General features: G+C 40.8%; 1 protein-coding gene across 1 annotated transcript in view; it reads left to right on the top strand.

Annotated features, from left to right (window-relative positions):
* Positions 1 to 17,082, top strand: part of MAGI1 (membrane associated guanylate kinase, WW and PDZ domain containing 1) — a 767,369-nt gene that overhangs the window by 731,933 nt on the left and 18,354 nt on the right. Inside the window, exons 15-18 of the mRNA XM_044675760.1 lie at positions 6,516 to 6,607; positions 7,582 to 7,774; positions 10,894 to 11,187; positions 16,807 to 17,007. Coding sequence (XP_044531695.1) covers positions 6,516 to 6,607; positions 7,582 to 7,774; positions 10,894 to 11,187; positions 16,807 to 17,007 — 780 coding nt within the window. The remainder of the gene's footprint in view (positions 1 to 6,515; positions 6,608 to 7,581; positions 7,775 to 10,893; positions 11,188 to 16,806; positions 17,008 to 17,082) is intronic.

The raw sequence follows: 17,082 nt of genomic DNA, 5'->3' as shown, positions 1-17,082 counted from the left end.
TGGAACTCTTGTTTCCTGACCTCATCCCTGGTTTGTAAAGTACACAGGCGTGAATGTGCATCAGTATTTGATCCACTCAGAAAGCAAATCATGCGGGGGAAAGAGCAGCATTGTACCACGTAGACTGATGACAGCCCATTCTTACTTAAGAGTTCACAACCCTGGTGCCATTTTTTTTTTTAGTGGAAAGAGTGCTAAACTTAGGGTCTGAAGACCTGAGTTTGAATCCTAAACTTGACCTTTTCTACCAGTGTGAACCTTTGGCCTCAATTTCTTTAATGATTTGGCTAGAATAGATGGCTTTCTTAGGCAAGAGCCCATCTCAAAGCTTGTGATGCCTCTGATCTAGAAAATACATTCCGACTTGAACATGGGATCTAAGTACTCATTTATTGATTTTCTTGGAAAGAAATTAGTATGGCCTTGTCCTCAACAGCTTCCTTTTCTTTGATCTTGTGCTAGTGACAGCAAGTTGGGTTCCATTTTGAAATTCATAACGTCACTCTAAAGTCCAGCTCAACTTGTTGCAGCCCTTAAAGAATGGATGCTGAAAAAAATGAAAGAGCATTCACTTCTTACTTAGTGATGAGAGACTAAACCGTTCAATGATAATGGCAACGTAGCTGATGTTCGGGTTTCATGATGTGATTTAACTAGCAGAATAAGGACTACCAGTCAGTTTCCAAAATTAAACAGTTTCTGCTGTTTTAAAAATTCTGACCAATGAAATCTTCTGAGACAAGCAACCAACTCTTTGTAAGCATATCTTGTGTAGCACACTGGATAAAAAGACTAAATGATAGATGGTCCTCGTCTTCAACAAGCTTCTAGTCTATTTGGGGAATGTTAGCTTGACTGAGTGTGGTTCACTCTCTGTCATCCCTTTGCCTCGGTTTTGGATCCAATTTAGAAATCGCTGGGTCTCCTGAGTTTGACAATTAACCCCCCCCCAAAAAAAAAAACCCCAGACATTTAAAATGGGCTCTACATCAAATGAGATAATTGCGGCAACAGTGCAATGATTGTAACACATCATCCTTCTCTTTGTTAAGAATTTATTTTCTAAGATGCCTATTACATTTCGTTTTATTATTAAAGTTAGCTGGAAGATTAACGCAGTCTGCTATCACATTTTCTCACATGGCCTGGATGCTTTGCAAAATTCCATATCCTACATACGGCCATCTGTCAAAACAGCAGTGACAGAATGAATTAATCTGAATTGCAGATGTGTTAATGAATCCCTTTGAAGAGCTTAAATGTTTAATTAAAAGTAAAGATGAGCACACTATAAAGCAATTTTGGAAACTTTTTTTAAAAAATATGCTGGCTCTTTAGTATTTGGACTTCGTTTCGAATCGTACACCGATTCTGTCAATTCCTTTCAGGAAATAACATTGGGGCCATTTCGAACAAATGTATCTTTTTTGGTCTGTTGGAATGTTTGTTTGCTTTTTAACAGCCCATTTCAAATGTCTGGTGATTAAACTTTGCCTTGAGACAAAGTAGTTAGAAAGAAAAATGCTTTAAGCCCTCTTTTTAACAAAATACTCTAATCATTCTCAGACCCAGGAGACCCATGCCTACAGGTGTAGAATTGCCAAATTCCCTCCTATAAGATGCTATAATGTCTGTTACATCTGTCACTATTGCTACTTACATACTTACCCAACTCTTCAACAGCGCTGATGGTACGAGGCTCTCAACACTAAACTCTGGGTTTCCACAGTCAAGAATTTGCTAGAAAAGCCATTAGAACAAGTGCTGAGAAAGTTTTTCTATCCAACAGGAATCTTTACTAGCTCAAAATGCAACCAAGAATAAGTGAAACAAATCTACTGATCTAATCTACTGATCTATTTTGATAGCACATAACAGATACTTCCAACACACCCAAACCAACTCCCTTGCAAAATATATTCCCTAGGAAAAGGTATCTGTAATCAGTTCTATTTTTAAAAAATTAGAGAAACCTTAGAAAAATCAGGAATGAATTAAAATTAAATTATTTGGAAGTATAAAATGGAGGATTTGCCAATAATGTAAGAGGTCTAATGAAAATGTAAGGATGGCCTTCGTTGTTTCATGATATCCTTAGTGGTATAATTGAAATTCTATTTTTTGTTCCTTCCTACATGTGAAAGAAAATACACACACTACTAAAGAAATTAATGCTTCTGTAATTCAATGTCATTAAGGTCATTGTACAGCCAAGGCAATTGTGACCATTACGGTGCTATATGTGAAAGCTGAACTGCATGTTCCATTTAACAACTAAAATTAAATTAAAATGAAGCCCAAAGAAAGCAGAAACATTAAGTTTTGCAAAATTGTAAAATTAATATTGCAGCTATGTCACCTTCGCCTGCATCGGGATTGAGCAAGGGGGAAAGAGAGAGAGAAATCAATTCCACGAATTTTGGAGAATGTAAGAGTAAGACCAAGTTGAAAACTTTTATTTCTGTATTGTCTTGCATCCTGTTTGATGTTTCCACTACCTTGCATTGGGGAGGAAGCTGAGTAACTGGGGAGAAAGAAGAGAAAGAAACACCAAAAGAAATTAGGGATGTGTATGCCTTGGATCTCTCCTTGACAAATTAGAGACCAGAGGCAGGAGTTGTCAATATGGCACCCATCTGTCTGTTTTTTTAAGTGAGTGTATCACATTACTTTAGGGATGGAATCACCTTCTCAGGGCTACTCCCTCTCAGTTGGTCATTCCAGTCCTTCTCATTACCAAAGGAGGTCTTTTCATGGCTTTTTCCAAGTTTTACGATTGTAGAACCAAGTGGTTAGCCCTTGGGTCACCCTCTCAACAAGAACTTTAAAGGAAAGAATCAGAAACTTTGACTCACATCTTAGTTCGCCCTGGCAAAATATGCTCATCAAGAAAGACATGACTATGGGTTGAATCAATCAATTAAAAGCTGTTTATCAAGTGTTCACTTTGTACCAGGTTTTGGAGATACAAAGACAAAAGAGAAAATAATCTCTGCCCACAGAGAGTGTACAGTCTACCCTGGAGAGATAGCAGCTGTACTTACAGGCACATGGGAAGTAGATGGAAGGTGATTTTAGGGGTAAAGGTAGTATTATCCAATGGGATTAAGGAACAACTCATGTAGGAGAGAGTTGTTGAGCTGTATTTTTAAGGGGAACTGGGTATTCTGGGAAACTGAAATGAAGGGGAAATGTATTCCAGGAGTGGAGGATAGTCAGTACCAAGGCAAGAGATGAAGTGCTTTTTATCAGACTTTATGATGTGAAGAAGGGAACAATATGCAAGAAAGCTATAAATGTCACTTAGGGCCCAGTTGGGAAGAACTTGAAATGCCAAACTGGGGAATTTATATTTGATTCTAGAGGCCATAGAAAGGCCCTGGAGTTCACTGAAAAGGAGAATATTACCTGGCCAGGTTTTTTTTTTTAGAAAATCAGAAAAATATGTGCAAGATGGATTAAAGAGGGAACCTGCCCATGGAAATCTTCCTTGTAACTTTAAGAAATGAAGAAGTGATTTGGGTTATGGCACTGTCCTCAATATTTCAAAAAGGAGGGAAAGAAAAGGGAGTCTTTGAGCTAAGAGGGCACCAGTCCAAGAATCAGTTAAAGCCCTAATTTGGCTCCTTATTATCTGTTGAATAGCCTTAAAGAGTCATTTCACTTATTGGAGACTCATTTTTTTCCTAGGATAGAATGAGGAAACTGTATCCCAGGTCTTTTAGAGCACTTTCTAGCTTTCAGCCTATGGTCTTGTGACCTGTTTGGGACTCATCCTCATCTGTAAAATGAGGAAGAGATTATCTTTAAGATCCTTTCCAGGTCTATATCCTAGAAGACTCAAGAGGACAGAAACCAAAGCCAAAGAGCTAGATCTTTTAGTGCAGCTTGGTACTTTTGGTAGATGAATTTTCAATATTCATGGATATTAGTCGCTTCCAATATATATATGCAGTACTCTATCCTCTCATTAATTGGAACTGGATTTTTAGGACTCTAGTGTAGACAAAATGCAAGTTTAGCACTCTTGTCTCAGAGAGTCGCTTTACTAACTGACTTCCCTCATATACATTTGGCTAAATTCAACCCCCTGGATCAATTGGATTTAAGTGCCAGAGAAGCATGTTATTCAAGCTATGGAGAAAGTCTTGAAAGACTCCTTTTCAATGAGTCTCTGTGTATTGATGTATCGTGTATGTGTTTGGTTATCCATCTTCTGTTCTCAGTGTTTGATATCCCGATATTATTGTTTCACTGAAGGTTTTTTAATGCAAACTTAACTTTTTTTAGATTAAAGTTTTTCAGCTATGGACAACCATTTTTATTGTGCTGGTCTAAATCCCTTGGTAAGGCAAGGTCTCTGCTTCTCATCATGGCATCCAGTTCCTTGATGAGATGTACAAGGCAACATATTTGCCACATTTGTTCTCCCATTAATGTCACCAAATGGGCACGTGGTAAAAGACACCAAGAATCTGTGTCACCGTTGGAGGTCTCTGCAGAAATCAGTGTCTAATTCCAACTTGACCTCTAAAGGGTCAGCCACATCCTTTCCACAAACCCAACAAGGTGCTAGAAATCTTCCGGGGCATATTTTGACTAGATTCATAAAGCAAAAAGAAGTTCCTCATCTTAACTTATTCTCTAAATGAGGCTATTACCACAAATATCCCGATGAGCTAGTAGGAATGTAAAAATATTACTGTCTTCTTAAAGCATGCTTAAGACGATATTATTCTCTAATTGTGTTGGTAACAGTCTCAAGCTATAGCTTAGGTTTACATTCCTTAGAGATTTTTAGCTTAGCCTTCACAATTAAAAGAAAAGGGCATCTTTTAAAAAATAAGAATGCAGGCAAATCCAGGGTATTAAGATGGCTCAGACTCCATTAAGATGGTTTCAGACTCCAACACCTATGACTTAGTTTTCACTCATCTGCCTCACAGATTCATATTTCATTTTAAACTCTATGGTGAGTCATTGGAAAAGGAGTATCTAGAGCCAACTTCAAAATTCAGGCTCCTTCTACCCAACTCCCCAATGCCTTCTCTTCCCATTTTCCACAATTCAGCCTTAGCATGGGCCAGACTGAAATCTTCTGGGCCTCAAATATCTACGACGTGAAATTTAGTTCATTAAAGGAGCTTAAAAATATATTTTATATATTACAAGTAAATTGTAAACATGCATATACATATGTTATAAGTATTTTATATGCGTATATATAGAAATGATTTTTTTAGAATGAAGTTCTAAGAGGATGGATATATATTATCCATCCATGCACATATGATAAGAATATAATACTAGAATATTGATATTCACTAATATAACTTTTCATGTCCCTCCCCGCCCCTTTAATTCATTCTATAGAGTGCATAGTGTGTCATGAATGCTTTTAAATACTAAATAATAAATCAACAGAGATAGGATTCCATCGTTTCTTTGCTTCTACCGTGAATGAGTATGTAGAGCAATAAGGAGAGAGTTAGGTTTTATTGTGCAGAAGCTGATTTCCCCAAACCAAAATATTTGACACCCTTTTGCCCCACTCTTCTCCCTTGACTCTGCCATGGCTGATTTTTAGTTGAGAGATTAAAAACATCAGCAACAAGAAATGATGCTGCTGTCGTCTATACATTCAAGGTTAAACCGAGGAGATGGAGCAACTTTTAAATTGGATGCTTGTCTGGTTGTTGGAATTCCATCATTTCCCTTGATTTCGTAGGACATCCATGTCTTTTCTAGCAGGAGCTCAATGATGATGTTTTTCAGTATTTTCAGTATCTCTTACTAAGTCCATTTATCCGTCTTCTTTGCAAAAGTAACCATGGCCAAATATAAATTTTGGCATAATGACCCTTAATTGCTTATGGTCATTTGTTTGGCTTTTTTTTTTAAATTTTGTTTTGTTTTCTAATACTCTGGCCCTCTTACTTATCTAAAGGCAAGTCTGTTAGATAGCTTCCAAATTGTAAAATTTGGTAATAGGTGATAAAAAATCAGTATAGAATTTTAAATGCATTAATTAGGACTTTACAGGGCACTCTGACTTCCAGTTGATACACTTCTTTTAAAATACAGCCTACTCTCAGTAGCTAAAGATTTAATGATCCCCCTAACCCTCTTCCCAGCAACACTTCAGAGAGAGTATATCAAGTAAAAGAACCGAGGCAGAATTAGAACTTTGTAGGGAAATATTTGTTTGAGTTTGATTAGGAATATCTAACTCTAGTCTGTACATTTAAAAGGGATATGAGCAGGGCCCCCATTAACTCCTTTGGTAGGAATCTGCGTGCTTCCTTTCATCCATAAGCCTTCATTGATTCACAGTCACTCCATTTCTCTTCTGCTCCTACATTACCATGCTTTAATCTATTCAAGCACCATCCCTATTAGTCTTGTAATTTTATTCACCTTTGGGTAGGGGAAAATTGAGAAGCTGCTGGAAAGCATGACTCCTTTTTATCATTATAAATAATCTCCCTCTTCCCCCCTCCCCTGCCTCTCTCCAGTTCCAGATTTCCAAGAACAAGATATCTTCCTGTGGAGAAAAGAAACGGGATTTGGCTTTAGAATCCTAGGTGGAAATGAACCTGGAGAGCCCGTAAGTGTTTCTTGGCTTTGTGAGGGTATTTTGTCACTGTTTCCTCCAAATCCTGAGCTAGTCCGAAGCATATATGGATAGATATCTCATTACTCTGGGCACAGACCGCTTACTACTATTGCATCACGAGAGGTAGATTAGTTATTTGTTAGATTGGAAAAGCCTGCGGGGTCATTGTAGAAGGTTGTGATCAACATTTCGGGACATCACAAGTACTTGGGAAATGGTAGCTCTAAAAGTTTAGGGGCTGAGCCCCAAGAAATCACCTTCGGCAAAGATGGGAAATGACGTCATCAGTGGACGAAATGAGCACCCCGCTAAGGGGGCACTATGTACCGAGAGGACTCTGTGGGTGGAATGTGACAAAAGGAGCAGGACAACAGACCACAAGGAGTCTACAACATAGCCAGAAGACAGAACAAGCACAAATGTTGCATTTTTTAAAATTTAGTGACTTATTATAACTGTAGAAACTAATTAATGATAAAGATATTCAAAGGAGGGCTTAGAAATCAGAAAATGGAATAGTCCAAAAAAGAGACCAATTCTCTTTCGTGATTCAAGTGTTTTCCTAAGACCATATCAAAATTGGCATCTTGGAGTTGACCAAGGGAGACTCTGTATTATGGTTCTGAGATAAGAATAGGAAGAAAGCTGGAGATCTAATTATTCCCTACCCCATTCATATACTTATAGCATGTAAGAGCTAGAAAGGACCTTAAAGGTTTTACAATCCAACCTCCTTATATGGCAGAGGAAGAAACGGAAACCTAGAGGCTTTTGGCGACTTGATTAAAGATCGCCATCCAGCAGTATAAATATCACCAGTCCTTCCCTCAAATCTATTCATCAAGTCCACTCAAACATTTATTAAGGACCTACTATGTGCAGGGCATCTGGTAATCTAGGTGATGTATCAGCTCCCTACTTGCTGGCTAACATTCCATCCATTCCCTCATCCAATTACTTTACAGATTTATATTGGTCACATCGTCCCGCTGGGTGCTGCTGATGCAGACGGTCGCCTCAGGTCTGGAGATGAGCTAATCTGTGTTGACGGGACACCAGTGATTGGAAAATCTCACCAGCTCGTGGTCCAACTTATGCAACAAGCTGCCAAGCAGGGCCACGTCAACCTCACTGTGCGGCGTAAAGTGGTCTACGCAGGTATGTTGCAAAGACTAGACTGAACTTTGGCAATATTCACTGATGCTCTCCAATATTTTTATTTTCTTCAAAAGATTAAAAAAAGAAAAAAACCCTTTTTCTCATGTCTGCCTCTTCAAGCATCTATTTTAGCAAATGTTTGCAAATTTGATCAAGCTCAGAATTTCCAGATGGTTTGCTTTCCTTCAACTCTGCAAAACTACTGTCATTTCAAAGTACTTTAATGGGTCTTTAATGCATTTTCTATAGAGAGGAGAGGCAAGATGAATATATATTTCCCATTCCCCCTGTTGACTGATAGTACTTAGTTATTCTTTCATTTGCTGTTAATTCTCTACAGAAGGAGGCATTAAGTGGGCTTTGGAGGTCATCATGAAAAATCAGAAAAGCGTATAGCCCCAAATCAGTAGAGTCAAAATAAAATGAAAAATAAGTCCATGAAGGCAGAAGCCTCACATAATAAAAATTCCCCTCATTGGCTTTTGGCTGTTCTGCCCTGTCAAAGAAGGATCGCTGGCCTTACAAGAGAGTCAGAGAATGGTACCCCCCTGACTTTGAGGGTCTCATTTCATAAACAAAGACGTGATGAGCAAGCATCACCGTGGACAAAATGGGTGAAAGCATAATCCAGTTTCCAGAGGGAAGTTTTTAGTGGCGGGTGGACTCCACTAAATATCTTGGATAGGGTACCTCTTCAAGGTAGTGAAAAAGGATGCTACTTCAAATCCTGATGGCCATTAACTAATTTGATCAAGTCTGACTTCAGCTTTCCCAGCCAAAAAATGGAGTCACTGGACCGGATGATCTCTCAGCACCTTTTTCAGCTTTCAGACCTGTCATCCTCTGTGTAAGATGTGATACAGCTAACGTGTTAGAAGCTAAAGAGTATTACTCTAACACTGACAGATTTACCCTTTCAATTTTGGTCAGAGGTTTGACAGATGAGAGCAGAGGGAGGCCACCTAAAAACGATGGACCGGTCATCTTCCACTTTCCCATTTCATTCACCAAATGTTGTGTATTTAATACTTGGGGGGTTGGATTCATGGTATTATAAACTGACAAAGCCAGGCACTCTCAGGACCCAAAATGATTTTTCCTTGTTCAAAACCTCTACGGACCTTTTGCGATAAGAATGAAGTCACATGCTGCCCTCACATAATAATAGTGACTGGCATTTCTATAGTTCCTGGGGGTTTACATTTCTTGCCTCACAGTCCAGGGAAACAGGCTGAGTAAATATTATTGGCCTTTTTGTGACAGATGAGGAAACTGAAACTTGGAGAGATGTGTGTCCAAGAGTGGCTATAAAACTTTGGGGGCAGCACATGCCAAAATTGGGGTCCAGGGGAGCTGGGTTTGAATCCTGTCTCTGCTACTTACTAATGATGTGACCTAGGGTATATCACTTCTCTGCTGGGCCTCAGTTTCCCCCTCTGTAGAATAAGGAAATTGAAGTAGTAGATGACCTTTAAGGCCCTTTCCAACTCTAGAGCTATAAGCCTCTCAATTTGGGTCGTTTTGCTATTCCCAAGAGGCTGCCCTACTTATCTGTGCTATTATGAGTTTTTTAATTCACACAATGTGTGTAAATTAATTTGCTTTTTATCTTACATATGGATTTTTTAAAAAAGCAACATGAGTGATGATCCTATTTGTTCAGTTGTTAATATTAATAAAAACTCTGGAGTCAAAGCAAAAAAAGAACCAAAAATCCACACTCTCATGCTTACTACATTTATGATTGTGACTTAATATCCCTGGGCCTCAGTGTCCCCGTCTGTAATATGAAGGAATTGGACTAAATGACTCACTTAGAGCTGATTTTATTTGTGTGAAAAGTGTTTTGTTCACTTAGAGTTCTAAATGGGACTTATGGGAGGCAAATGTACCAGAGTTGATCAAGGGGTGGCTTTGGAGTCACAAAGATATGGGTTCAAGTCAGCCTCTATCCATTTACTAGATTTGTGACTATGGATCAAAATCAATCTCTCCATGCAACTACAGGTTATCCATCTCAGAGAATTTCCTTCTTTTTTTATTTTAAATTTTTAAATATTTTTCCATGTTTACATGATTCATTTTCTTTCCCTCCTCTCTTCCCTCCTTGCTCCCAGAGCTGACAAGCAATTCCACTGGGTTGAACAAATGTTATCTCTTGATCCCTATTTCCATATTATTCATTTTTGCTATAGAGTGATCTTTTAAAGCCTAAACCCCAAATCACATACCCATATATACATGTGATAAGTGATGTCATGTGTTTTTCTTTGGCATTTCTACTCTCAGGGAATTTCTTGAGTGTGGGTCACCACGGTGGTTGAAAGGTACTTAATCCTTCTGTGACTCAGTTTCCTTATCTGTAAAATGAGAGGTTTAGATTCAACAGCCTCTGAGGTCTCATCACATTCTAAATCTGATTCTGTGAAATCATGGAACTGAGTAACAGTGGCAGTACCAAAAGCCTACTTAGGCAGACAGCACTTTAGGGACAGGGCTAGGAGCTGTGACTGTATTGATAATGATGGAACCCAGTTCTCTCTGACTGCAAGACTTTGATTCTCTATTCGCTATACCATCCAGCCTCTCACAGAGCACTTGAAAATTGGCAACACTGTCTTCCTTGCAACTACTCTCTGAGATAGGAAAAGGCATTTTCCCATTTTATAGATGAGGAAACCAAGACTCTCCATGGTTAAGGGATTCACAGAGAGAGAGTCTGTCTCTGAGGTAGGAATTGAACCCAACTAGCTTGATGCCAAATTAATCTACTATTCTGTTTGCTACACTCAGTTAGGGATGGAGGAAACCAGAGACAATAGCAGAGTCTTCAAGAGAGACTATTACTGATGAAGAAATCGTTCTCTAGAAACTTAAAGGGGAGGGAAGTAAAAGAGCGTCCAGGAGCCCCATAGGCACAGCTAGCTGCAGAAATCCACGATGTTCACTCATAGCCCAAAACAAGGACTTGTGATATTCCAATGTTGTTAGCCTGTCCATCAGAGTGTAGAGTAGGCTAGTAAATGCTATAGGAAGGGAGGATGGAAGGAAGGATGGAAGGAAAGAAGGAAGGAAGGAAACAAACAAACTCAGGAGTATTTCTCATTTTGTTTTTCCAGTCCCCAAAGCAGAGAATGAGGTCCCTTCCCCAGCATCTTCCCATCACAGCAGCAACCAGCCAGCATCACTGACAGAGGAGAAGCGTACTCCCCAGGGCAGCCAGAACTCTCTGAATACCGTGAGCTCTGGCAGTGGCAGCACCAGCGGGATCGGCAGTGGCGGCGGTGGGGGCAGCGGAGTAGTGAGCACAGTACTGCAGCCGTATGATGTGGAAATCCGCCGGGGGGAAAATGAAGGCTTTGGCTTTGTCATCGTATCCTCTGTAAGCAGGCCAGAAGCAGGGACCACTTTTGGTAAGCACCATTCAAGCTCATCTTTGTCCCTGAGCCCTTTAGCACCAGGGAGAAAATGCCCATTGAAGAGCCTCTTTGAAAGGAATTCAATTCTTTTCTGGGAATCGAGTTTATTTAGGAGGTGTTCCCTCCTAAGAAAGTGTGCACATCACACACCTGGGCACTGGAGCTTTTGAGTGGTGCCATCCACCAGAACAATGGCTGCCCCTGGGCACTGGTCCAGGGAAAGCCTGTAGCAATGCCCTTTCTGGTTTATCACTGGTGACAGCATCACAAGGGGAATCTAGGTATACCTGAGACATTCAGTGAGGTTTGTTTGTTTTTTAAATGACAATATAATGAGTAAAAATCATCAGGACCTGAATCCCTCCTTCCCTTCCCCAAAGTAATGCCGTTATACAAATAAGAATCATTCTTCCTCACCCCGTCCCCCTCTTCTCTCCATATGTAAGTACAGAGGATCTTTTATGTAGAGCATTTGGAAGCTGGCAGAGTTGGCAGAGCAAAGGGAACCCCTGTTGGGAAATCATCCATTAAGTTTAACTCTTGATCATCTTTACTAGGGGAGTGGAACAGGCCAGGGATGGAGAACATCCCTGAGAACTAATGGTCCCCTGACTGCTTATGGCTGTCATTAGGATGCCTTTCAGAAAAATTTTCCCATACTTTACATATGAAAAACTGTCAGAGAAGGACCAACGACCAAGGAACTGCCCTTCCTTTCCCAATATTACCACTTGGGAAGTGACTCGACCTCTCTTCTCCTGAGAGACAGACTGATGGAATGGGTAGAGAGCTGCCCTAGGAACCAGGAAGGACATGGGTTCAAATCATACTCTGACACATACTGGCTGATGTGGGGTGCTGAGCAACTCAACGAAGCTCTCATCGCCCCTAGGCTGCCCTCTAAGATTGGTTGCAGAGAAGGCGATGCTTTACGTTACCTCATCTGAGAGTTCTCAGTAATGGAGAAACCACTGTGCCCACCTCTCTCTCTCTCCCCTCGCATACTCTTCCTTCCTTCCTCCTTTCCCTCAAGAAATCCTTTATTGTCCCCTTGCCTCTGGCAGGATTAAAGGTGAGGGGAGAAATGAGGAAAGTTCTGCCACAGAGGTTTGGTTATAAAATGAAACAGAGAAGGAGAGAAACTGATTCAAAGCAAAAGTCAGGGACTGTAGTAAAAAGAAAAGCCAGTGAGTTCATCTTTAATGCCCACCAAAGAAAAGAAAAAGAGGAAGAAGCTCTGAAGACTTGAGAAGTGTCTCTCTCTGTATTTACATTGAAGAGAATATAGGAAAGGGGGAAGGACTCTTGGTCTAGAATCAGAGACCCTCAAGTCACTTTCCCAGTAAACAAAAGTATTTTCCCATTGTTTACCATTTACTTGACCATGGGCCCATTCAACCTCTGTGGCCCTCAATTTTTTCATCTCTAAAATGGGCTGGTTAGGTTCAGTCTGAGGCCCCTTCCATTTCTAGATCTAGGATCATTCCAAGAGGCCCCAGCTTCCTAGTACTCTAGCCTCTTTGTCTCTGCCCTTGACCCTACACCCTGCTCTTTCTCTAAACCTTTCATCCATGCCAGGACCCCCTATCCAAAGCCAAGGTGTGCATGACTTAGCGTTGGAATAATTCCTTTTCCCAATGTCTGATGGGAGAGGAAAAGACATGTCCTTGAAACGGACGTTGCTAGAAGCATCATTTCACAAGGGGATTAGGTTCCCTAGAGCCATGAAGGTAGGATACAGTAGAGTTAGCATGGACAAACTGAGTCAGGAAGACCTGAGTTCAAGTACTGCTTCTGATGCATACTAGCTTCACGACCTCGAAGGAAGTTCTTGACTTCCCATCCATGGCGGCTCTATAAAACTATAACTTATTATTTTTTAAAACATCACCTTCCATCTTAGAATCAATGCTACGTGTTGGTTCCAAGGTAGAAGAGCAGTAAGGGCTAGGCAATAGGAATTAAGTGACTTGCCCAGGGTCACACAGCAAGGAATTCTCTAAAGTCAAATTGGAACCCCATCTCTAAGCCTTCACCCTATCTCCTGAGCCACAGAGCTGCCCCCAAAAACATTACTTATAAATGAGCTGCCAAGCAGCTTTGCTGGAGATAGTCTCCACATTAGTACTTCCCTCTAGATCATTAAAAATAATATATTTAAGGATTATTATGAGTTAAATAGGAGATTTTTTTTTTGTAAGCTTGCTTAGCAACCTCAAAGACAGTGTTTCCATTGGAAAAGGCATTTGGAGTGCTGAACACTGACTTACAAATGACTTTTGGAACCCAAACTGTCTGGAAGCTGCCAATATTTGGTTCCAGCTAATGTTTCTTCCAGCTCAATCGCTTCCTGTTTCCTGAGTTTCCACCTTGATGCGGACAAGGGGGGAGGTTATACCAAAAGGAGAGCAGGGCAGCTCGGAGGCTAGAGGCTCAGGCTGGGAGAGAGGCTGCCCTCGCTTTGAGATTGATAATCCATAAAGCAGACCTGCCGAGCCTGAGGACGAGAGATCACACCAGCTGTGTGTGCCCCCTCGCCACCTTTAGCTTCCTGACCCAGTTAAGCATTTTCCAGGCAGCTTTACCAAACAGAAGCTCTTCTCACCTTCTGCGTAGCGTTGGCAAACTGCTACCACATCATAGTATTTTTTTTAAAAACTCATCTTAAACAGATGAATCAGCAAGGTACGTCCATGTGTCTGCAATGAGTATCATGTTATAAACAACACTTGGTTAAAAGCAATATTGTGTTGTATTATGGGAAATGACCTGAATACAGAGCAGGTTTTTATTGCTCCGATTCTTCATACTAAAAAAATACATCCGAGGACCCAATAGATCGAGAACCAAGCCAAGAGACAGGAGGTCTTGGGTTCAAATTTGTCCTGAGACCCTTCCCAGCTGTTTGACCCTGGACAAGTCACTTAATTCCTTTTGCCTACCTCTTACCGCTTTTCCACCTAAGATAGAAGATAAGAGTTTTAAAAAAATACATCTGAAGTCTCAGGACCACCATTTCCTAAATGAGTCTGACCATGGAATGTTCAATGGCATTAAAACAAAATCTGAAGGGAACCTGTGAGTCTCCATCATTTCATAGTCAAGTCCATGGGTGGTGGGAGGCAGTGGAAGAGCATCAACCCATGAGAGCCATTACCCAGCTAGAGAGTCAGTGTGATAGCATCTCTCTCCACTTCTTTGTTTTGGTTGGATATGGAAAGGGGGCACAGGACCATGGGCAGAAGAACAACGGGTGACTGTGTGCCTCCTTGTCCAGGGAAGGTAGTGAGAGGGTCTCTCATCTGCTACAGACAATGCACAAAGCACTTTGCAAACCATGATGTACTATAACAATGCTCGTTATAATTCCTAAAGATGTTATTCTCATTTTTATATGATGCAGAAGTTGGGGCAGGGAGGAAATCTCTGAGTGTCTCAGCACCTTCGATCAGAGTTGGGACCCTTTGCTGAATGGAGGGAAAGGGGCAGCCCTTTGGGAGGGATTTTCTTATTAAATCCCTTTTAGGTCCCATTCTGCAGAAGCCAATACTTCAAATGAGCCCAAGTTGGGAAACATGACTCAGTTGACTTTCTTCTAGAAAGGTCTACGGATAATATATTTTCCCTCCTCTTTACTGTAAGGGTCTTGGGATTCTCAAGGACTCCTGTCTGCCCTAGAAGCAGAAGAATATAAAAGGACATAGCTAGAGGCTGGCAAGCAAGCCACGTGTTCTATGATGATGACTATTGAATTTCTTCACTGATGTGCTCTGACCTCCTCTCCTTTGACTATTTCAATGAATAAATCCAACTTTCCCTTTAATACTTTGCATGAGAAGCTTGCCCTCAGCTGTGCCACATCCCTGCTGTTTTAGAGCTTTCCCACCTGGGGAGTCTTGGTAGCCCTTGAATTTGAGCCAGGAAGGGGGCGCTCGCTACTTGTCTGTTTCTGGTGGCCAGTGTGATTTGAGTGTTGTTTCATCCCATGACATGAAGGAAGGTTGCTCTTGCTGATGTTCAAAGACCTTTGAGTGTGTCTTTACACACATACCCGTTCATTTCAACCAACAAGAATGCCTACCATGTGGGAGGCACTGCGGTAGGCACTGGGCAGATTTTTCACTTGACCTTCTTGCTCTCTTAAACCTTTTCCACCTTTTATAGAGAGGAGCTCAACTGATGGAATATCTGTAAAGGTACCCACAAAACAAATTCCTTATGCTGTGTCTAGACAGAATCCTCTTTGAAAACCCATGTGATACAGCTCTACCCTTCATTTTTTTCATCATTAATCAAGCATTTCTTAAATGAGGTCCTAGGTTCCATCACTGAAGGTGTAAAGACAAATTCAAGATAGACCATGCCCTCAAGTGGCTTTTGTTATTGTTATTCAGTCACAACTGACTCTTTGTGACTCCACTTGAGTTTTACTTGGGAAAGAGACTGTAGTGGTTGGCCATTCTTCTCCAGTTCCTTTTTACAGATGAGTCATTGAGGCAGATAGGGCTGAGTGACTTGCCTAGAGTCACAAAGCTAGCTAGTGCCTGAGGGCAGATTCAAACTCAGAAAGATGGGTCTTCCTGACTCTAGGCCTGTCTCCCTGTCTACTGTCCCACCTTTTAGTCATCTTTTATGCCTCAGATCTATAGTTTCAACTTTGAGGCAATAGGCTACGGTTTTGAGGCTCATGCAAAATGAGCCTCACACTTAGAATACTAATTTTCTTTTATTGAAAAAGATAGGCATTATCTGAGAAAGTCAGAAACCTTCTAGTATTGATCATTGATTGTTGGGAGAGTGTCAGCCTAGCATTGAACCCACGCAAATATTATTTTTTTATGCATGCCTTTAAGTAGGATGTTACATTTCCATGTTAATTTTTCTCCCTTTGGTTGGAGAAAGAAGAATGCTTTAGAGATATTTAACCAGATGGAGCCTTCCCTAAAAGGTGAGATGAGCGAACGGAGGTCATTTGTGAGAAGGCCCACCAAAGACGAGGATGGTCTGATGAGCCTTGGTGTCTCACCTAATGCTACCTTTAAGACAGCATTTCTGCCTCTTAATCCATGTGGCATTTTCAAGGTGGATCTCTGTGGTGCTGGTCTCATATCAGGCATAGAGTGATGATCTTTCTGAATGGAGAAAGAACAAAACATTGGCAAAATCTTGGAGAGCAGCTGACCAAAATGGCGGGAAGTCATGACAATGACCAAAGAGGGTGGGACAATTCAGTTGCAGCTCTCACTCACATTCATTGTCCATAAATGAACCAGAGGCTTATTATTATTGGATGGTTAAGTATTTTAGCAATCTCCAGTTAGTCTACCATTAGTAATCAAATTCAGGAGGGAGGGGGACTTTATCACTTCTCCATCATTAGCCAGAGGACTTGAAGTAAGTGGCAGCATTAAAATAATTGTACTTGCTTTCCATGCCATGGGATTGCCAATGTTTTGACCCATCAGTGCAAACTTTCCTTTAATAACATTTGCTTAATGCTTTTAATTAATTAACCCTTAACCTTCTCTTTCCCTTTTCAATCCTTTTTCTCCTCTTCCCTTCACTATGTTCCTACATAATTTTTTAAAACTTAAAAACTCACTACAAAAGCAGGAAATGCATGTGTGGCCATGCCCCACAAAATAGGTCGGATAATTGAGGGGAGTCCTGCTGACCGCTGTGGCAAACTGAAAGTAGGAGACCGGATCTTGGCCGTGAATGGATGCGCCATCACCAACAAATCCCACTCAGACATTGTCAACTTAATCAAGGAAGCTGGAAACACGGTTACCCTCCGCATCATTCCAGGGGATGGTAAAGTATATCTATGTGTTTCTCTCTCTCTCTCTCTCTCTCTCTCTCTCTCTCTCTCTCTCTCTCTCTCTCTCT

Source organism: Gracilinanus agilis, chromosome 1 (assembly GCF_016433145.1).
Source record: "Gracilinanus agilis isolate LMUSP501 chromosome 1, AgileGrace, whole genome shotgun sequence".
Taxonomy (NCBI): domain Eukaryota; kingdom Metazoa; phylum Chordata; class Mammalia; order Didelphimorphia; family Didelphidae; genus Gracilinanus; species Gracilinanus agilis.
The sequence above is the reverse complement of the archived record's forward strand: the minus strand, read 5'-3'. Positions and strand labels throughout refer to the sequence as shown.